This window comes from Dendrobium catenatum, unplaced genomic scaffold (assembly GCF_001605985.2).
Source record: "Dendrobium catenatum unplaced genomic scaffold, ASM160598v2 fragScaff_scaffold_1617, whole genome shotgun sequence".
Lineage (NCBI taxonomy): Eukaryota > Viridiplantae > Streptophyta > Magnoliopsida > Asparagales > Orchidaceae > Dendrobium > Dendrobium catenatum.
In genome coordinates this window covers 3,065,381-3,088,746 of record NW_021320079.1, presented here as the reverse complement: position 1 = coordinate 3,088,746, position 23,366 = coordinate 3,065,381, and the positions used below count along the sequence as shown (strand labels likewise).

The 23,366-nt window shown below is 35.0% G+C and overlaps 1 protein-coding gene across 2 annotated transcripts; it reads right to left on the bottom strand.

Annotated features, from left to right (window-relative positions):
* Positions 1-1,615: 1,615 nt before the first annotated feature.
* Positions 1,616-22,823, bottom strand: LOC110112472 (probable ubiquitin-conjugating enzyme E2 24). Of its 2 annotated transcripts, none has more exons than XM_020844747.2 (10): positions 22,608-22,822; positions 20,363-21,842; positions 20,168-20,251; positions 18,583-20,077; positions 8,062-8,187; positions 6,155-6,628; positions 6,015-6,078; positions 5,529-5,668; positions 2,200-2,511; positions 1,616-2,103 (listed from the first exon to the last, which is right to left on the bottom strand). In XM_020844747.2, the coding sequence occupies exons 4-10, from the start codon at positions 20,065-20,067 to the stop codon at positions 1,825-1,827; spliced, it is 2,880 nt and encodes a 959-aa protein (XP_020700406.1). In that variant the 5' UTR covers positions 20,068-20,077; positions 20,168-20,251; positions 20,363-21,842; positions 22,608-22,822; the 3' UTR covers positions 1,616-1,824. The 2 variants fall into 2 exon arrangements, with proteins under 2 accessions (XP_020700406.1, XP_020700464.1); XM_020844805.2 differs by having other exon boundaries at positions 1,650-2,103; positions 18,583-20,092; positions 22,608-22,823.
* Positions 22,824-23,366: the final 543 nt, after the last annotated feature.

Here is a 23,366-nt window from a genome sequence, read left to right as displayed (position 1 = left end):
TATATATATATATATATATAAGTTAGTCAAATAAAGAAATAGAAGTGGTAAAGATTTAGTTCAAGTGAAGTTCATTAAGGTCGAATGTCAAAAGGTGTTTTTAGTAGAAGAGGAAATTTAACAAGGATGGATGAGATATTTTGCTAAACTTTTCTAGATTGTGAGAATACAATTGATTTTACTGCCTTAGCATCATACATGAAAGTATAGATTTTTATTTTTATCAGTGTATTAGTAAAACTGAAATTTGAGAGTCTTTACAGAAAATGAAGTTTGGAAAAACTATTGGACATGATGACATACTAATAGAGCTGTGGAAATGCTTAGGAAATGAAGGAATTTTTTGGCTTACTAAACTTATTAATTTTATTTTGAAGACTAAAAATATGTTAGATGAGTGGAGAATGATTGTGTTGATTCTTATTTTTAAGAACAAAGGTAATGCATAAAATTGAGCGAATTATAGACGAATTAAGTTAACGTGTCATGCTTTAAAACTATGGGAGCGAGTTATAGAGCATAGATTATGACTAATTCTAATGTTTCTCAAAATCTATTTGGATTCATGCCAGGTAGGTCTACTATGGAAGTTATACATTTATTGAGAGGTTTGATGGAGAAATATAGAGAGAATAAGGAGGATCTTCATATGATATTTATTGGTTTAGAGAAAGCATATGATAAAGTTTCAAGACAAGTGCTATGGAGAGTTCTAGAAGAGAAATTAGTAAATAATGCTTATATTCAAATCATTAAGGATATGTATGCATGAGTTGTTACCTGTGTTAAAACACAAGGTGGTTTGACCAAATATTTTCCTATTTATGTTGGATTACATCGATGATCAGCTTTAAGCCCATATCTTTTTTGTTGTAGTCATGGATGTTTTCTCTTGACATTTGCAAAAGGTTGTACCCTGGTGTATGCTTTTTGCTGATTATATATTTTTTATTGATAAGACTAGAGAGGCAGTGGAAGGCAAACTCAAACTATAAAGATCAACTTTAGAGTCTAAAAGTTTTCATTTGAGTAGATCTAAAACCGAATATATGGAGCAAATTTTTTGTGTTAAAAGATCTAGTTGGGGGATTATGTCTTTGGGAAATTAAGCCATTAATAAGAGTGCACATTAATTTTAGATATCATGGGTCTATTATTCCGACTGATGGTAAAATACATGGGATATTTTTAGCAAATTTGAGGTTGGATGGCTGAAGTGGAGGAATGCATCGGGCTTGTTGTGAAATAGAAAAATCCCCCTCAAACTTAAAAAAAAATTTCTATAAGATGATTAATAGTAGTAGCATTTCGATGATCCAGTTAAGAAAATAGATTTATTGAATTTGACTTATGTTAAGAAAGGTGGATAGACCTAAGAAGACCTGATTAAAAAATATTGAAAATAACTTTTCTTTATTAGATTTAAATGAGATTTTAATTCTTAATAGGACACAATAGAAAAAAAAAATTCAGATAGCCGACTTCACATAGAATGAAAGGCTTGAGATTGTCGTTGTATTAATAGTATTAAAATATCAAAATATACTAACATTTTTTTTTCTTTGATCTACTCAAGAACTGATTTCCTTCACAACTAAACACCCTGCAATCAAAGTAGACGGCTGAAGCAGCATCACTTTCATGCTAAGTTTATCATACAAATTGTTGCTATTATTTGTAGACACAGCAGCCATTTATTTACAGCAGAAACTGGCAATCCTTAGTACAATATCTTTCACAAGGCACACCACACCATATTAGTTCTTCTCACAACAATTATTTAAGAAAACACCAGAATCACATTCCTCTTCAGTTTCTGGAACTTTACATTGTGTCCAGATCCTTACTAAAACCAGGGAACTGATCATCTTGGTTTATAAACTGGCTGCAATCGATCCCCTTCGCCGCGAAGCTTGATACAAGCATTGGTAAGATCTTTGCAAGCATGATCCTAAAACCAGCTGAGTTGTTTCTGCAACCGTCCTCGGATCGCATTCCCGACCCATACGACCCAACTCGAGCACCGTCCATGTAGGCTTTGCAAGCTACGAGGATGTCGAGAGCGTGTTCGACAAAATGCTCCTCTACATGTGCCTCAAAATGCTGTGAATTATTTAAATGAAGAACATAAGCAAAACATAACAGGTTTTTATGAAGATTCTAATGAAGCCATTTGAAATCTGTAAATTGTAAATTGACCTTAGGTGGTTGCCTCATAATGTACAGCATTGATTTGCATGTAAGAAGGAAAGCGTTTTCGTTGTAGTTTATAGAGTTTCTCTCTGCCTCAGCTCTCCCTATCTGTTTGTCAAAACCAGCTTCATTGAAGTATGGCTTATCATTGAGGACAAGAGCTTGAAGAGATAGCAAGACTTGAAGGATGGTGGAGCTATCTGGATTCCATACTTCAGTGCCACTACCAGCCCATGTATTCAGAAGGCTGAGACAGATCTTTCCGGATTCATACAGGTTCGGGTTCAATTTCAGCCCGCCCGAGTGGTAGTGAACAATCTGCTTATAAAATAAAATTTGATCAAGATTTCCTTAGCCTTGTTGTTGTGAGTTGGAACAGGCCAACTCATATCAAGGGGATAATATTACAAAGAGGCCTGAACCTATATGCATGACATGACATTAATCATATGACATTAAGAATAGATACATGAGCTCCTTATGCATATGCATGGCATATATGATCATTATAGAATTTTTGTGCAATTTCTTTATCTGTGAGAATTATTTATATTACTAAGTTTGTAGCTCATTTGATGCTACACTATGATTTTAGCAAAAAAAAAAAAGGATACAAGGATTATGAATCAGGTATCTACTTTGTTTTTATAGTACTATGTGCAACTTTATGATTTCAGATATGGTATGAAAATAATATAAATGAAAGATAGGGATATGAATTTTTATTTAGAAGATATATTAGAAGCTCTATAATTGATTTGATGATTTTAATTATGAACACTGTGGCCTCCGAAAATTCGGCCCCGGCCTCCCCCGTTGCTTTTCAGGGGGGTTTTAAAAGATTAAGTTCCTGGGTAAATTTTGGGAAGGCAGATTGGGTTTGAAGATAAGACACCAAGAGATGTCGCCTCATTTTGCGAGGACTTTATTATATGAGTTCTGGTTTCCTATAGGTGTAAGCCCCTATAGTTAATTATCCCTCCTGATCACTAGACAAAACTTTCGATTAAGGCTAGTAGTCAATCAGGTTCGTAGAACTACATGTTATTTAGCATATAGTAGCAACATGGGTTTAAGTGTTTGGAACTTGAAGGGTTGATATTTAAAATTAGAAATTTCACCATCTTGCACTTAAAGCAGATGGCGGGGGAAAGGATTATGGACCCGATCAAGATCCCATGGTTCATTTGCTCCGGGCCATCGTGGTCTCGGGTCTTCTTAGTCAGAGGAGGTAGTCGACCCAACCTGATAGAAGGATTATTATCGGCAGCCATGGGTTGCTTCGTCCAAGGGTACTTTGTAGACCTGGGGGAAGTGTTTGTTTAAGGAGATAAATTTGAATCCATCTTAGCTAACAGAGGGTTTTGTGCCTTATCGATTATATCATATTGATTCATCTCTCAAGGATTTGATGCCATTGGAGAGCATACGGGCTCTGGCCATAACCGTAATGTAGTGGTGTCATTTGGCGGAAAACCACCCGATTCAGAGAGCCCAGGTCATAACTGTTTACTTGCGATGCATTTCGTGAAAAAACAGTCGGTTAGAGGACACATGCCACGCCCTTACTGACAGGAAATGGTTTGAGAATGAATTCTAATGGATATTATCGACTAGACATTAGCTCTATGTGAGCTGAAGTTATTTTCAGATTTGTCCACCTCAATAAACTATTGCGGAGTGTGGATGAATTTTATGCTTTAAGTGATTGATGATTAATTTCAATTTTAAATATTTGGGATTTCTAAAATTTTTGGAGTTTTGAACATTTGGATGCATTTTTTTAAATGTTTGGAATTAACACCTCCGATTGAGATCTTCATTCAACATAACCATCATCAGGGTTTTTATGAGGTCACTTTCATTTTATTAATTAAACTTTATTCACTATGTCTACTTACCGATTTTATGCCTTTATTTATGAATTTTCCTTATTCATAGGCCTTGAAGGCCTAACATGAATGTATAAATAAATATCTTAGACGATACATTGATTATATATTTATTTGATAATTTGAGCCATTTTGACTCATATCTACCTGCATAGAATGATCGGGCTCGAACTTAAGATTTATTGTTTGACCTTCACAACATCCCTAAACGTCGCGTGTGTTCTCATAACACGCTCATCGGGGTCCATGCAGGTATTTGATTGCATATGCACTTCTTTGTGTTTATGTGTACACATTTGTAGTGCATGTGTAGGGGCATTTTCAGGAACATTTAGCGTTGATCAACTGTGCAAATGATCAGCATCCGAGTGTGCCCAATGCTCTATGTAGAAGCCTGTAGACGTCTTCTGTCTGCTTGTACAAGTGTTACAAATTCGGTAGAGTGGCATTGTACTAGTTATCTGAATGTTTCATACAGATAGACTATCGTGAACAGCTTATCCTTTTCTACAAGTAGATAGTTTTGCACAACGTATCGCTTTCTGCATGTGGATTTTAGTGCACTAACAAATCTCCTGCTTTTGATTGTAGATGATTGCATTTGTTGCAGTGCTTTCATATTTGCCCATAGTCAATATGTTGAATATGTAATGGGCCTCCTACAACTGCTACGACAGCCTGTAGGTGTGTTTGGACTTGTTGTATTCCTTACACTATTGCTTATGAGTAATGTGCAGAAACTTCAGTCATCATAAGTCATTGTTTGCAATTGCTCATTTTTGTGATCATTCAAATACTTCAAGTTGATTAGATTTCCCTGCCCTTGTGTAATATTGATGCTTACACTTAAACCAACAATGATAGTCTTTTAATATTCGTTGGAAATTTTATGTTGTTGCTTGCAAATTATGTTAGTGCATCTATCATATCCTTCTTGAACGCATTTATCGAAGTCTCCTTGATTGTATTCGTCGGATGTCTGACAGCCTCATTATTTACAAACAAGTCAACGTATTTGCCTGAAGTTAAATGATGTTGATCACTTGCAAATTGTATTTGTCTGAGACTTATTCAACAAATCTTGATCATCAATTTGTGACGTTCACGATGTATTAGTCTCCTTTATTGATGCTTCTTCTATACGTTGAATTATTGTTGATGATAGAGACACTATTGCAACCTTCTATGTTTATTCATTTTGCCAATCTATCGCATCGGTGATATTTGCTAGCCATCAAATTACATGCTGAATCCTTTTGGTCATATTTGATTGCATGATTGACATAAAGTCTCTTAACATAATAAATTTTACAAAACGTACAGTAAAAAATAAAATAGAAACTGTGAAGCCAATGAGCAGATATAATAAACCAACCTTCAAGCAATTAATATGCAGACCTTTCAGGTTACTCAAAAAAATAAATTTGAAAATAATATACTTACCGGCGGTTCCTGAGGATAATTGCTAGGTAAATGAATATCAAAGAAGAAAAGGCCATGATAATAAGGTGTTCCAGGCTGTCCAGCAATTGATGCCCTCAAAAGATCAACGCGCTCCTCATAAACTCTAACATAAATACTCTCTGTGAAAGTTTATAAAGAAAAGAGAATCAGGAACCAACAAAATTTGCTAACATTATTAAAAATATGCATAATCAAATAACATCATCTGAATGAAATTAAATGAATTTATAATATTCTTCCACCCCCTTTCTGAAGTGTCAAAACAGACTCACAAAGTTTCCAGGCATGCCAGCAAACTAAAACGGAGCGCGGGTGTATGCGGGAATTAAGTATTAAGCATATAAATTGCCCTAAATTTGAACTTTCAAAATCTCTCATCACTTACTGTATCAATGTCAGAAAAAAATAAAAACAATAATAAAAAAAAGAAATACACACAAACAAACGATAAAACATTGAACAGACCAGGAAGGTTTTTCTTAAGAATGCTCCATTCTTGATGCACCCTCTTCAGCCAACCATTTTTAACCTGAAAACAACCCAAAAGAAGTTTTGCATGCTAGCCAGAAGTAGAGAAAAAATCAAGTATTAAGTAACAATCTTGCCTGCGACGCTGCTGCATCCTGTCTGAAAACATGTGCAAAATGATGGTCCAAATAGCCAAACACACTATCAAACTGTTTAAATCTCTCTGCTTTCTCACAGCTTAACATAAGTGCTGATCTTCCAATCTGTTCTGCTCCACATTTTACTACCTTCTTCCACCCTTCAAATTGCAGTTCATCACCACCCAGTGATGGCACGTTGATCTCTGAAATATGCAGTCCAAGGGAATTATTCCCATTAACAAGCTGAAGATTATCTCCAGTCCTTGAGGAACGAGATGATAAAGAGCATTCACATATTTTATCAAGACGATTGAAATCCCTCAATTTTTCGCAAGATGGACTGGAAGAACCACCAATGCTGAATAGCCGCTCAACTATATTTGTAAGAAATCTAAGCGTCACTGAAGGAAGCAAAAGGAAAGCAGCATCCCACAAACCTCTGTTGGAACCTCCATTGGAACCATGTCCAACCTTTATTTCAAAAAGTTACGCCAGCTTCAAATCTTTAGAAAGAAATAAATATAATAAACAGAAAAAAAGTCAAGCTTACTTGCAATATACGTACGAGCAGATGCACCTCTAAGATGCCAATAGACAGAGAGGAAGAGGAGAGAGAGAGAGAGAGAGAGAGAGAGAGAGAGAGAGAGGCTGGCAAATGTGGAAAGCAATAGTTGCAGTGAAAATATGTAAAGACGGAAAATAATATAAATAAAAAAACATAATTAAATCATGGGAGCACGTTATAATTTAGGACATATATTAGTTAACATGAATAACTTAGATAACTATATATGATCATAAGCATTAGCAAAAGGAGATGACATTTAAGGATTAAGGAGCAAAGCAAATATTCTGAGATTAAGGTGGGCAATCTTATTTCTATTTTATAATAATATTACATGTTCTTCTAAATTTTATGTATTGATTAATATGCCTTTTTATGCATTTAATAGCATGATTACTACAAGATCATTATTACAAATTGTCTACAAATGATTGTCTCTGATTCTATGCACATGATACTGATATTATCATGGATATTATTTAGAAAACATCTTGTTTCAAATTTCCATGATTTTATCATATAATATAAGGCAAAAGTCATTGATAAAATAATGAATAGAATGCAAGAATAATATTTTATATAGGAATGATTGCACATGATTGCATTTATATGTTGAAAAATGGAATTCACTCTCTCATCATACTAGTAGGGGATGCTTTGTACTAGCACATAGAGGTTTAAATACTATCCCTCACTTTGGTGTTGGGATAGGCTTAAAAAAAAGGATATTAATACAAAAATATCTTAAATCGTATAATTAGATGGTGCTCATGTGATGGTTGTACTATAAAAAAAATGATAAGATATGCTTCTTTACTTATGCTATTAATATCAATAAAATATTTTTTTTTTAATGCTCAGATATTCTATGACATTATATAGATTCATTTATGATAATTGATAACTGGCATATATATTATTGTCTTTATTTTGTTACATCGATATAGTTTAGAACTATAATATACCCACTAGTTATATTTATAACTCACATTAATTATTTAATAACTATTTTGAAGGACGTCATCATGGATTGAATGAGTGATAGGGGAAATTTGCATAAAGATGATGTGGAGCAACAAGTGATAAGTACTTACATTTTACAATTGTGATAATAATAATAGTGTACTTTCTTGCTGCTTTTTAAAGCAACTTTTTAGTACAAAATTATTTAGTTTAATAAATTTTTCTATCAAAAAGCTAATTTAAAAAGCACTAAAAAAGCGTCCCAAACGAAACCTAAGTTATGAAAAAATAACTGTTTGTGGAGTTAGAATTTGCTAGTGGAATGGGTTTTCAAAGATGTAAGGATAAAAGGAAGGGAAATAGGGGAAGATTTGACCTCATTCTCTTGTAATTTGGCATGCTCGGATATCTCGCTTTGGACATGTTCAACAACTTGATGAACGGCTGATGATGAGTCAAGTTCATCAAGCCTATCCAAGCCAAAAATTTCATAAGGGTGCACCTGAAACATTAATGAGAAGAAAAAAATATAACCCATCAGCCTTCACATAAATATTTAACAAAAAAAAAGGTAAAACAAATGCTTTCGCAGCTGATGAACAAGAGCCTATGCCAGGTATACTTTTTTTCTTTTTACAAGAAGAACACGATGTTCTTTCAGCTGAAGGACGTTCATTGTTCAACATATGTACTAATTATACAAACAGATAACTGCCCTAATTAATTTACTATCTCCCAGCCTACTGAGGAAAATCTGCTCAATCACGAATTAAAGGTCACCAAACAGAAAATGCAGCAATGTCCCCATAATTTTGATTCATCAATTCACATGTAGTTTAAGAAAAAGCTAATGAAAACACAAATGCCAGAATGACAATGTCAGCACAAAGGACAACTATTTAAGAAGCAAGCATCAACAAAGGCTTCGTTTGAGGTGGCTTTCTTCCTGCTTCTTAAAGCAGCTTTCAAGTACAAAAATTAAAACTTTTGTACTAGAAAGTTGCTTTAAGAAGCAGTAAGAAAGTCGTCCCAAACAAAGTCAAAGTTAATGTATCATTCCACAAGAATATAAAGAACCACAAAATGTGGCTGAAGCATCTATCCATGGGCTGAAATTTCTAATTGCCATAATTCAGATGTAAAAATTAAAATATTAAAGAATGGCAAAATAAATGAACTATTATACTACACAACTGTTCAACATTGTTGGCTACCAGCCGAAGCATGCTTAACTAATAATGTGGAATTAGTTGAAAATTCCTCATGCAATCCATGACACAGTTCTGACCAAACATCATTTAATTTCTTCACTTTCAATTGTTTTCTTCATAGTATTAATGTCTTGTTTAAATTGGCCACCAAATGTGTAGTTGTTTGGAACAAAAGCTAGACTTTAACCAGTACAAGGGATCTACCCTTGCATATCAAACACCTCTTATGGGTATTTAACTAGTATAATGGATATGCTCTACATAGTTTTCTAAAGTCAATCTCCAATTTGTCTGCATGATTAGGCTTCGTTTAGGACAGCTTTTTTATTACTTTCTAAAGCAGCTTTCTAGCATAAAAATTTCTTGAATTAGAAATTTTTATACTAAAAAGTTGTTTTAAAAAGGAATAAGAAAGCTATCCCTAATGAAGCTTAAATCAACTTTTTGAAAAGTCTATAGTGTGCTTTATGTCTCAGGACAGAAATACAATTCAAACTAGCATTCCTTGTTCATCTTCCCACTAGTATCTGTAGTTGAGCTTAAATTAATTACATTACAGACTACGTTGCACCGATACGGATACGGCGACATGGATACGATACGGATACGGCGCGAATACGGCATTATAATATATAAATCATACATAAAAAATAATAAATTAATCAAAGCATAATATTTGAAATGACAAAAAAAATTGAAAGCAATATCATTTGTAGCATTGTATCTTATAATATCAAAATAAAAGTAAGCATTAAATATTTAAATGTCTAGTACAACAACAAAACCAAAAACATAAATTGTCCAACATATGAAGATTGAATTATTCAATAGAAGGAATGATAGGATTAGCTTCTTCAGTGGTTTGTCTTTGCATTTCTATATCATCTTCAACGAATATCATAGCTTCCAATTCAATGAATTCATGTTCATCAAGTGAAAGATTAGCAATTTCTAATATTACCATATCCTCAAGAGATTCAAATCCATTTCCCGCAACATCCCACATCCTATTGTCTCCTTCCATATAAGTTGAAGTTTTCCTTAAGAGAAGCCGAAGGTTTGTAGCACATAAACTAAATCTTTAGCCCGTTGTGGAGTAATTTTATTTTTCTTCATTGATTGGATGAACGAGTATATGCTCCAATTTCTTTCACAACAAGATGAGGATGAAATTTGACCAAGCAATTTTATTGCAATTGTTTGAAGTAGAGGTGCTAAATCTCCATGTATAATCCACTATATTTTTGGATCAATTCTCCACCTATCACGCAATGACTCTTGGTCACCAAAGTCTTCTAAATAACCAAAAAATTTAGCAAGCTCAATATTGACACTTCTTCTCTCCTTCTCATTTGGAAAATAACACTTCAAACATGTTTTTCTCATATTTGAAATTTATAAATCTTTCTGTGAAAAAACTCTTTAAGGATCCTCTTGAAGTCATTCTTTGGTTGAATATCTTAAAAAAATATTAAAAGCAAATAATAAAAAAATGTTGAAATTACTAAACAACAAATTATAAATTAATAATGAAAAAATATTGAAATTTAACTGAGATTTAGTGAGTGAGCCAAGCAATGTAAAGGTGTATTACTTTTGCTCCATCTATCTTATAGAATAACATAAATAACATCCCAAAAGCTTAAGTCTTCATGAAATATTTTCCTCTTATATCTATATATAATTTTTTTTTACTTTGGCTAACATTGAATCCCACATCTCATAAATGAGATGTAAATAAGACTTATCCATATCTACTACTCTCAACATCTCATAAATTGAATCTGTGAAGTTTAAGATGTATTCAATCTCATCCCACCATAAATCATCTAAAAGCTTCTTCTTTACATACCTAGCCTTTCCAACATTATCTTTCCTATAATATGACCAATTATCACTGATCACCATAGCTTGAAGAGCATTTTTTATTTTTTGGAATCTTCTCAACATCACTATAACTGAGGCAAACCGAGTTTCATGAAGTGATTCATAATAAAATTTCTAATTACAACTACATCTCCAGCAATCACTGTGATCCAATGACATTCATTATAAGTGATTTCGTTTGTCTCGGTATTCTTAGCTGCACAAATGTTCTTCAAGGCAAGATTAAGCGTATGCACAACACATGGTGTCTAAAAAATATGAGGATAGACTTGCTCTACAAGTAGACCTACAGCTCTACAAATAGATGCATTATCAGTAATGACCTGGATGATGTTTGAAGGCCTCACCATTATGATAATTTCTTTAATTAAATTAAAAATGAAGAACTTATCATTGTACTGTCCTTCATAGTTTATAGCATTGATAAACATAGGATAGCTTTTTATTATAGGCATGAAGTTGATAAGTGGTCTTCTTTGTTGATCTGTCCAACCATCACAAACCAAAGTAATTCATTTTTCCTTCCAAACTCCTCTAGTAGGCTCGAGCAACGTCTCAATATTATCCCTCTCTTTGCAACAACTTCATTCTAATGACATTATATCCTGGTGACACGTATCCTGTAAGATTATTATTGCATGCATAGGTAAAAACATTCTTGTAATGTGGATTCCTTGCTAGGTTAAAAAGAAATCCAGCTGAGTAAAACATTCTAGCTATTTTCTCATCTAGTTGTTCTCTAATTTGTAAATTAAATGCTTTCTCCACAGCACTTTCTACATGTTTTCTTCTTTTTGGTTCAAATCCCTCCATCCGGAAAGGCCATTTATTTATAGTATTGTCATCACTTCTAATTGAAGAAGATGATGAAGGATATGAAGCATGAGTGCTTGGAAGTGGAATATGTTTTGAAAGCTCTTTTTTACTCCTTTGCTCAACTTCCCTGGTTTTTCTTTGTAATTAAGCCATTTATGATGAGCTTATATTCGGGCATACTTTAATTCCATGACTACTAATCTTCAACAAATGAGCTTTCACTTTATAATATGATCCTTTGTATGTGACATTACAAAAATTACATTTGAATGCAATATTGCCATCCCCTTCTGACGTTTTACCTATTTTTTTCACATAACCCCACAGATGTTTGTTATCTTCAATATTGGTCTCTGATGGACCATCAGTAGACCCAATTCCTACACCACAAGAGCTCATTATCCTATGAAGGATCGACACAATTAATCCACATGAATTTGAAACATGAAAATTTTTAATTAAAAGTGTATATATGTTATGTTGGGGGTCCAAGGGGAAGCTGCCCCCTGGCCGGATTCGACCAAAAATTAGTGAAGGAAGTTTGGAGAAAAGGCATAAGGCATGTACATGAAATTGAAATTACAAATCTTCATCAGAAGGATAAAATTCTATTATGTGAGCAATAATGCTTTCTAAGGATTAACACTTAATTAGCATAAAAAAATGTTTAAGTTGTTTTGATGTAAAGAAAGTGAATAAAATGAAAAAAGAAAGAGGGGATATTGTGACTTGTGAATATGTGAGGTATGCATTTAAATTAAAATTTTCATATTTATTTAAGTTAATAAAAATCTAAAATTGCATGTTAAAATTCTCATAATTACCTTAACAAGTATAGGGAGCTTAAGGTAGGTATAATACAAAGAAGTATAAGTAAATGAGACAAATCAATTAATAAGGATATCTTTTGTATGATTATATATATTCCATCAAAGAAGGTGAAGTTAATGATTGAAACAGGCAAAAGCACGTTCTCTAAGATCAAGGGATGATTACATTTCTATCTTATAATAGTTGCAGTTCTTTTTATGATTTAATGCATTGGTTAATATTGTATTTTGCATGCATACTTTAAAATGTTAGTAATGTTAATTTTCATAGAAGAAATAATATTTTTTTCTTTCACTTTCATAACTACCTTCATATTATAATAAACATTAAATGCGAAAGTATCTTATTGAAACTCATGCATGTGCAAACTTAAATGTAAATATAAGACAACATAAATGAAAGGAATACAATGAAAGAGAATGTACGTGCCTATTAAATAAAAGAGTTCATCCCCTTATAATATTAACTGAAGATGTAATATACCCATACACAAAATGGAAAAAGGTTTAGAAAAATATATAAAAATAGTTGTACCTTAATTGGTGGAAACTTTGAAAGCTTCTCTTGAGACATGTTATATTTTTCAAGATATGATTTGATAAATACATTACAAAATGTTATCTTTTATCTTCTGCAAACTAATGTTGCCTTCAATTTTACAGAGTAGTATATCTATATAAATTCTTTATAAATGAAATGTTTAATGACACTAATAATGACTCACAAGCATTCTATTTTCTATTTTTGAAATTGTTACATGATAGAATTATAATTAGTGATTGAGTTTGTTGTGTTAACTCAACTCGATATTGTTGACATCTGCCATGAGAACTACAAAAAAAAAGATGCATACCTGCTGAAATCCATCGAATCCTCCGTGATATCTGCTCAAAATCCTGTCGAGCCACTGTGCACTCGACGTCATTCGCGTCTCCTCGCGGGATTCCTTTATGGAGCTCCTTGATCGCTGCTCTCCAACGTCTTTAAAAGCAAACCGAAACCCACGACTATCTCTACTTCTCCACGCTCAAATCCAGCACACAAAACCTCCCGAGCATCCCTTACCGACTCTATCTCCTCAAGCCAAAGCCATTGAAGCTGCCTCTACTCTTCTCTAACCGAACCCAAGACCAAGCCGCAAATATACGCCTCTTCCTCTAAGCCGAAGCTGACCTCCACTCGATCCTTCCACCAAAGCTTGCAGCCGACCTACCTTGCTGAAACCAAGCTCCGGGAATCCCGATACCTCTCCGACCTCCAAGCCCATCTCTTCCTCTCGGCCAGACCCCTAGACTTCTACGACCGAGTTCCCATCGCTGCTACCCGAAGCCATCCGACTTCATCTCCTCTACCCGACCCATCTCCAACTTAATCGCAAGCCCTAGCCGCTATTTACCCAAACCTCATCCTCCGAAACCCATCTGAAGGCTAACCTGAGCCCCTCTTAGTCCATTCAGAACCCGAGTTAGCCCAAGGTAATTTATAACCCCTAATTAGTGTTAATTATATTTAGTTATTATAATAATTATTATTTAAAATAATCATGTTATTATAATAATTAGGTGGTAAATTTATTATAATTATAAGAACTATTAATTATAATAATTATGTTATTATTATTCTTGTTATTGTTAAAAAAAAAAAGAAGAGAGAACTTATTTGCCTCAATCCGTGTGCCAACTCCACCGACACTCCCTTTGCTAAGGTATAAGTTCTAAACTTGGGAAAACTCGTTTCGGCACTTGTAACGCAACGAACAATCACTTATGTATGCTTTTCTCTAGTATGCTAGGAGGGAATTCGTTGTGATACTTGCGACAAGGCGGGTAATCCCCTAAAGTCCTGTTTTCGGTGTTTGTGGTGCGCCGAGGACCCCCTATGCACGTTTTTCTCTAGCAAAGTGGGAGGGAACTCGGTGCGGCGCTTACAATGAGACAGGCATGCCCTGTGCGTGCTTTTATATAGCGTGGAAGGGATGAATGAATAATTGTGCTTTCAAAACCGATGCCTGAAGACCCATGCACGCCTTTATCTGGCGTGATGGGGGACGAAGACTACGGCTGCGGTGTCCCAGGACACCAACCGTGCACGCTTTTCTCTATCATGGAGGGAGACCCAGTTTCCCGTAGTTTCCTCTAAATGGAGGAGATGCCGGGAGGTTGCCAAAATTTCGACTGAAGATATATGAGACTTGGACATTTATAAAAGACTTGCAAACTTTTGAACAATATGGGACTTTATTTGGACGTTGATTGGAACATCAAATGGACTTTAATTCAAATTCGAACAATCAATAAATTTCTTTTCTTGGACTTAAATAGAATGCATAAAAAAATTTTAAACTCCAAAGGACTTAACTTGGACTCAAAATAATAACTCAATTTAAACTCATATTTGAACTTTACAAGGCAACAGGGGGACTCGAGCTTGAAATTTGAATGACCGGTGACCCAAATGGATAATGAAATGGACTTGTATTTGGAGGGGGACTCGAGCTTGCAATTTGAATGATCGGTGACCTAAATGGATAATGAAATAGACTTGTATTTGGAAAAAATGATTAACAAAATATACTTGAATCTAATGAGTTCAAACTTGGACTTAATTTGTATATTAAGTGAATATGACTTGAACTAGTTGGATTCAAACTCAAATGACCAAAGGACTTAAATCAAACTCAACCAAGAAGAACTTGACTCAAACTTCACTTGAATAGTTGAACTCAAGCAAAAACTTGGATGGACCACAGGGGAACTCGTGGAGGAAGGCATTCAAACATAATTAACATGTCAATAAGGTTTAAGTGAAATATATATAATAATGTGCTTATGATCAACAACACAATCATTGTGAAGGTTAAGAAGTGATTACCCTAAATGGAAGGGAAATGTTAATGACCAATGATATCATATTCAACATATATGTTGCAATCCCTCTTGTAAGCATAATCTACCTTCTAAATGACAAAGGATTGTGAAGGATATGATGTGGTCACAAAGCCATGGCATGAACTTTTTGTAGCATGATAACGGACTAGTAGCATTGAATTTAATTCATCTCCAAGCAATGACCAATATAGGCATGTATAGTTTGATCATAATTAAAGATAGACAAATGTTGCAAACCGCAATGGAGACAACAATGAGAAATTATTATATATGTATCTTTCATTCAAACAAACACATTGCACTCCTACAAGCAAATGTGGATAATACACTGCAAAAGCAAGTTCCTATAAGCTACTGTAAAAGCCATCATATATACACACAATGTTCCCAAATGAATATAAAAAAATAAAAAATAAAAAAAAATGTTCCCAAATGAATACATAATATGTGCAGCAAAGGTGGCAGTACCCTGTGAATGACAAATGAACGCATTTGAATAAGAAAACTGAAGCTGATTATAGTCTTCATGGCAACCATGTAGAGAGATGCAGTAATCCCTACTATATTCAATTGCACAAACCATGAAAGAGAAAAGGTACTACGAGATCTAAGTGAGGTCCAGATAAGAACAAAGGAATATAAATGGTAGAAGACAATACGAACTATCCACGAATGACTATAGAAGATCCGTCACGCATAATGCATACAATAGATCTATGAATGGCAAATGAAAATGTCACATTCAAGCAATGATAGTAAGAAAGTTGCAAGTATGGTGATATCTCTACAAACATATACAATGCAATATACGACAAATTTTTAGCACTTGCTCGCGATGATAGAAGATTCTTCGTAAACATAGTAGTGGTAACCAGCAATAGGTGACGGATGCTACCACACCCCACAATCAACAACCATCCAATGACAGCCAAATACATCATCCTCCTGCAAGTGAAGATGTATGATATGCATCAAATATAAATACCTACAAACTGCTGTATGGAACCTATCATATCCACAAAGTGCTATCCTCAAGCAAATATAGAAGAGATTCAACAAGTGCAAGTCCTTATGACCCAAAGCAGGAGATTCGTTAGTGCACTATAATCCACATGCAAAAGCAACAAGTAGTGCATTACAGTCTAACTATACAAAACAGCAAATAACTCAATCCATAAGCTGCTACAACACACTATCGGATCTGTAACATCCATGCAAGCGAACATAAGGCATTTACAAATATTTTAAGAATGCCCCCACACATACACCGTAATTTGTATACACATAGGTACACAAAACGGGTAAGTGCAATCACCACCCGCATGGGCCCTGGCGAGTGTGTTATGGGTAAACACATGACGTCTAGGGATGTTGCGCGGGCCAATAAATAAGCCCAAATTTGAACCCGATCCTCCTAAGTAAGTGAATTGGAGTCGACAAGGTTCAACAAATAATTATAAAATACCCACGAAAATTTGTATGGGCCACAGTAAGCGTGTTATGGTTATACACGTGACGTTTAGGGATGCTGCGCGGGTCAATAAATGAATCATAATTCGATCCCGATCCTTCTATATGGATAGATAGGGGTCGACGCAGCTCGAATTATCAAACAGATATATGGTCAAGGCGTCGACCAGAATATCATTTTTATACGTTCATATAAGGCCTTCAAGGTCTCCAACAAACGAAATTCATTAGCAAAGCCACAAAGCCAGCCAAGAACCCAATCCTCTGTCGACAAATTAACAAAGTCGACAATGTTTAATTTTCAAATGAAAATGACCCCCATACTCCCCGATGATGGCCGTGTTGATCTCAAATATTTTAAAATGCCTTTTAGAGGCCCATAAAATTTATAATTCCAAAAGTTTCCAAAGCTCAAATGTCCAAAACTCCTCAAAAATCCCAAAGTTCAGATATTTAAAGTGAAATTAATCATAAACCACTTAAAGAAAAATCCATCCACCTTTTACAATAGCTTGCCGGATGGACAAATTTGAAAATAGATTCAGCTCGTATGGGGCTAATGCCTAGTTGAAAATATCACTAGAATTCATTCTGAAATAATCTCCTGCCAATAAGGAAGTCGTACTTGTCATCTGACCGGCAGTTTTGCCACCAAATGGCACCGCAAGATAAACAGTTATGACCTGGGGCCCTCTGAACCGAGTAATTTTGCAGCCAAATGGCACCACGAAATACCGATTATGGCCAGAGTCAATACGTTCCATAGTGGCATCAAATCCTTAAGATATTAATCAATATAATATGATTGATAGGGCACAAAGCCCTCTATTAGCTAAGGTGGATTCAAATTTATCCCCTTAGACAAACACTCCCCCAGGTCTACAAGGTTCACTTGGACGAAATAACCCATAGCTACCGATAAGGATCCTTCTGTCAGGTTAGGTCGACTACCTTCTCTAACTAAGTAGACTAGGGACCATGATGGCCCGGGATGACGAAACCATGGGATCTTGATCGGGTCCATCATCCATTCCCCTACCATCCGCTTTAAGTGAAAGATGGTGAAATTTTCATTTTTAAATATCAATTATCAAACCTTACCTAAGCCCATGCTGCTACTATATGCCAGATAACACGTATCTGATTGATGACTAGCCTTAATCAAAAGTTCTTTCTAGTAATCGGGAGTGTTAATTAACCATAGGGGCTTGCGCCTATAGGAAACCAGAACTCAGATCATAAATTCCTCGCAAAATGAGGGCGAAATCTCTGGGTAGTGTATTATCTACAAATCCATCTGTCTTCCAAAATTTACCCCAGAAATTAATCCGTTAAAACTCCCCCGAAGAAGAAAAATGCAGTGGCAGGGAGGCCGGGGCCAAATTTTCGGAGCCCACAGTTATTAAATGCTAATGTTTCAGAAAAGGCTCCTCTAGATTGAATGGGTGATAGAGAATAATTTGTGTATGGAAGAAGATGAGCGAATGATAACAAGCATTTAATAATCATATGTATACGATTTCAGTTAAGTTACTTGAGATGTCTGAAATAGAATTATTTTCTATATGGTTTGACTATTAACAAAATATTGTGGTTTAGTCCCTCTCTATACTTTGAAAGTTATTTCTTATGGATTACTTGTAATGTTAATTGGAAATGATTAAACAATTGTTAGACTGATTGCACCCGCCTTCGTCTTTCAGATTCTCAGGCTGGGTCATGACACCTAACATGTCCAAGACAACATGTTCTACAAGTAAATTAGACAAGATAAAAGGAGATAACAATGCATACCTTGGAAATGAGACCGCTGGCCCATCTCACTTCAATACTTTCATCCATGAAACCAATTACAAATCCAATGCGAGATGCATAACTAGCAGGACAATTATCGAAACCAAGCGATTGAACATTTTTCTTAGAGTCAATTGCATGAAATAATGAAGGGTCTAGAACTCTTTTTGCAGGCGTGCTTTTGTGCTCCAAGAGCTGATCAGTTCCAATATGAATATTGGAAATATTTCCCTCAAAACTGTCACAATTTGAAAGCCGTATTACAATATCACCAAGGCCATAAGAAGCATCAGGATGCTCGATCAGCTCATAAGCACTAACAATTTCCTCCGTGTCCCTATTGAAATTGACAGTCTCTTTAAGCTCAGCAGTTATCCACTTCACCTTCACAATTTGTTCCTGTGACTCCACACTTTTCACAACTCCCAAATTCTGGATGCTTGCCACATGCACATCTTCACTTATGACCTTCTCCGTCACAAATTGTCCTGGCCAGAAATCGTGGTCTCCGATATTGCTTACAGGAAGTAAAGCTTCTGGATATACACCAGAAGAAACCTGACCATTCTGCCATAAGACATCAACCTTGATTCTGGTCTTTGCAATGGAATATATTTCTTTGTAGAGTTGATCACTTGCCTCTGACCGTTGCATCTTTGTAAACTGAGGGGCAACAGTTACAGGTACTGGTTCTTTATCAGCCATTTTAGAATAGTTTTGATAATCAAATGGAAGAGTACAGCAATCTCCTATTTGCCAATTAGCATATGAGAAGCAGGAAAGTAAAATAAGCATCCCTGGCTCTTGAACTTGATCAGGGGGAGAAGCAATGCATCCAAGAGACATGAGAGAAGTAACCCATTTAACATGCACTAACCCTACTTCCACATTGCAAATAGTACCTTCAGTTCGACCGGCCTTCCATGAACCATAAAACCAGCTTCCATTTTCAGAAATACTGTGATGCTTAATGCTGACACGCTGACCTGGACAATAAAGCGGACGAGATCCAACTTCGAATAAGATAGGTGACAAGGGTATTAGATCATCTGAATCTCCTAACATTATCTCACATTTTGAACCATCATTCAACAAAACCGTTACCCGATCGATAACTCTGCTCACTCGTCCAAGCCAATTCCCTTGTATTACATAATCCCCTGGTGAAAAAGGACATACTTTCACAAGCTTTTTGCTATCCACACCTTCGATTAACTCACCCAAGCTCGTCTCGAGGTCCACACTCATATTGACATCCACCACACGTCCTAACTGCTTTGAAGGATCACTGATAGAGCACACAATATCACCATGTACAAATCCTCTTTGAAATGCAAGAAAATCATCTATCTTCTCTATGCTCTCATCAAGACATGATAAAATGCTCCAAGCTTGCCCACCATATGCTGATTCAATACCATCATGATCCTCAGTGTCAGTGCTTCCAGTGTAGCTTTCAGAATCAGAATCAGTAAACATATTCATCACTCCAAACCTGCAATAAATAATGCTGAACATTTCAACTCAAAACATTCAGACACCACAAAGCCTTCTGCTATTGGAAAATTGAAGTAAATATACTCACCTCAAATCTGCAAGAAAGCAGAAGCACAACACCTAAACTCTACTTGATTAGCCTTCACTGCTAGCAATAATTTACATCAAATTCCTGAAAGAAATATTTGAAGAAAATGAGATGCAGTTAGCAATAAAAAATTTTAAATATTAATTAGAACTCACATTATCAAGATTGAACAAGAGATAGAAATTATGTGCTTACCGATGATTATAAATATGTTTGCTCAAGTGTCCACTATTTCTTAGAGTTGATCTTGAACTGAGCAAAACCCTGACAAAGGATGCAGCTCACAAATCGCTAATTCGCTTCCTCAATGATGCAAAGTGATAAGGTCAGCAGAATACTTCAAAAACTTGATGCCAAACAATAGCCGTCCGGATAAAAGAGCAGAGGTAACTCGTCAATCAATAAACTCAAATAGTCCAGGGGACATGTTCCAAGAGATTGCTTCACAGAAAAGAGAAAACTTGGAAACAATTGATAAAGCACTTCTTGCCAAAGGAGATCTGCCCCTAGAATTTAATTTAAGATTGACAGATGACCAACTGTCGTAGGAGAGTTGAAACAGACTAGCAGATGAAGTATTTCAAAATAGATCTAACAGTGATATGTGTTTCATATGCCAAAGGAGATTTGCCCCACAAGAGGTCATGGTAAAGAGATAAATGCCAAAGGGGCTTTGCACCAGAAAAGTAATAGTAAGTAATCAATGCCAAAGGAGATTTGCCCTTGAGAGATATTGTGTAAGTGATCAATGCCAAAGGAGATTTGTCCCAGAGAGAGTCTGTGCAAGCCCTAAATGCCAAAGGAGATTTGCCCTTGAGAGTATTCACTCACGTAATATCTGTAAAAAGAGATTTGCCACGGAGAGCAGTTTTGTAAGCGATAAATGCCAAAGGAGATTTGCCCCAGAGAATGACGTGGACGCAACAAGAGCACAAGGAGAACCGCCACAATGGTAGAATATAGAAGTGATAAATGCCAAAGGAGACTTGCCCCAGATAGCAAGTGAGCAGGTGATAAATGCCAAAGGAGAATTGCCCAAAGAACAAATGGTGAGCAAAGACAGCCACAATAGAAAATGCTAGCAAAGGCAAACAGTGAATGGCCACGACCAAAACAGGTTTACCCAAGATTGTGTATTCCCAGATAAGTGAACATTAATAAAGCCAGAAAAGTTCTGTTTTGCCCATGTAAACTATCTTTTTGAGTGATAGTTGCTTCTTAAGTTTGCATAAGACTTGGAATCCAAGAAACGGTTCAAAGGAGAAATGCCAAAGGAGAACTACCAAACTTCAGACTATTTGATCAAGAACGCAACAAAAGAGTTTCAATTTCGAGCTAAAGAAGCTTATCCAGTAACTCTTCCAGCAAAAGAAGCTTCATTCATGAAATGTACAAGCCTTCAGATAGCAGTGCTTCGCAGAGATACTTCCAAAGTAGAATTCAACATCTTATGCAACATAAGTATCCTTGCTGAAACTGTCTTTCTTGCAAAGATACTTTTCAACCAAATAGCAATATCTACCAAAAAAGATCAAATCATATTCTCCCATCCAATATGGATGGATTGAAATGATCTGCACATCACCCTATGCAAAATTTTCCTTCATATATATCCATATCGATCAAATTTTGTTGCAATCAGCTTTTCTTGGAAGGTCACTTTGTTCACCTGTGCCTATCATCAATTAAAAGAAACCTTAGCACTCAGCAGAAATATACACATATTCTAAACTAGTTCAATCAAAACCACTAAAATTTTGAAATAAAATAAAATAACCGAACAAAAAAAAAATAGCATAATAGTTATTTCTTTCCAGCAGCTTTGGCAGAAAAATTTACTAAGGGTTTCTTAGGTTAGAACACAGTAAAAAAATAACATTTTTAGCAGCAGATTGCAAACCAACACTAAGGCTTTGTTTGGGATGACTTTCTTATTGCTTCTTAAAGCAGCTTTCATGCACAAAAATTAAATTTTTTTACTAGAAAACTGCTTTATGAAGCAAAAAATAAGCTGTCCCGAATGAAACCTAAATAATTTCTTAAGTCCTTAGGATTTTGAAATTACTTTTGGTTGTTGTTTTGCAAAACATCTCAGATGTCTCCATAAAAGAAATCAAGGGAGAACCATTTTCCAGATTAAGCGTTAATCACTGCGGACAAATTGCTGCTTCTCATGGCAGAATTAACTTTATTGCGGATAATGATTCCTAATTAAACACAACTGAAATCCTTTTGCCGACAAACACAAGTATTCTGTTCCATAACAGAACAAATCAAAAGCAGACGCCTTCAATACCACAACTAAAATCCAAAAACCAACAAGAAATCCTCGAGAAACCCCAAGAAATGATCCATTAAAATTAAACACAAATACTGAAACTCAGTGAAAAAAGGAAAGAACTTGAACAATAACCAAGAGACAAAATCAGAAAAGCAATACCTGCCAACTACCAGTGGAAGCTTTGATCTTTTCCTCTTAATTTCTCCAAAGAATCGTCAGCAGACCGAAACAGAAGGGATTGGAAAAAGCTACTCGCACACTTGATTCACATGGCACAGCTCCTCCTGCTCCAATTAACTGACCTTCGTTTCCCTCCTGAACTTTTCATGGTGGGTTGATTGATTTTTATTCATCAGTGCTATTTTTTTATTAAATTAATAATTTTTTAGTTCAAAAGTGCGGTTTGCACGGTTTTAGAACATCCAAAACTGCGCATAATTTTATGAAAAAATAATTTAAAAATCTACAGTGTAATATATAATTTAAAAATAACTATTATTGCAGATTTTTTTTTATCTGATGAGACTTGAAGATTAGGATCTAATAATCTAAAGTTGACCTCATTAACAGTATTGAAGACTTCCTCGTGTGGACAGAAATATATAAATTGATTTGGTAGATTTTGAGTTAGAAATAATAGATTAATAGATTTTAAGTTTTAATGTTTTTATGCCAATTTTTTTTCTCTAATTCCGGCAACTTTATGGCTAATTTGTTTTGGGATTATTATTTTAATATAAATTTCATTTGATTGTATATATCATTTCTAGATCTCAATTCATGCTAGTATTCTAATAAAAAAAATCAAATTATTGTTGGATTATCTGAGTTTTCTTTTCATCAAATTTACAGTTAAAATAAATATCTCAATGAAATGAATCAAATGAAACGAATAAAATGATATAAATAACGTACTAA

Excerpts from the sequence above, each read along its gene's own strand:
- LOC110112472 (XM_020844805.2), bottom strand. The coding sequence starts at position 20,067 with ATGAATATGTTTACTGATTCTGATTCTGAAAGCTACACTGGAAGCACT. Across the intron at positions 6,629-8,061 it reads CCAAATTACAAGAGAATGAG|GTTGGACATGGTTCCAATGG; the intron begins GTCAAATCTTCC and ends TTTGAAATAAAG. Across the intron at positions 2,104-2,199 it reads TTATGAGGCAACCACCTAAG|CATTTTGAGGCACATGTAGA; the intron begins GTCAATTTACAA and ends AATAATTCACAG.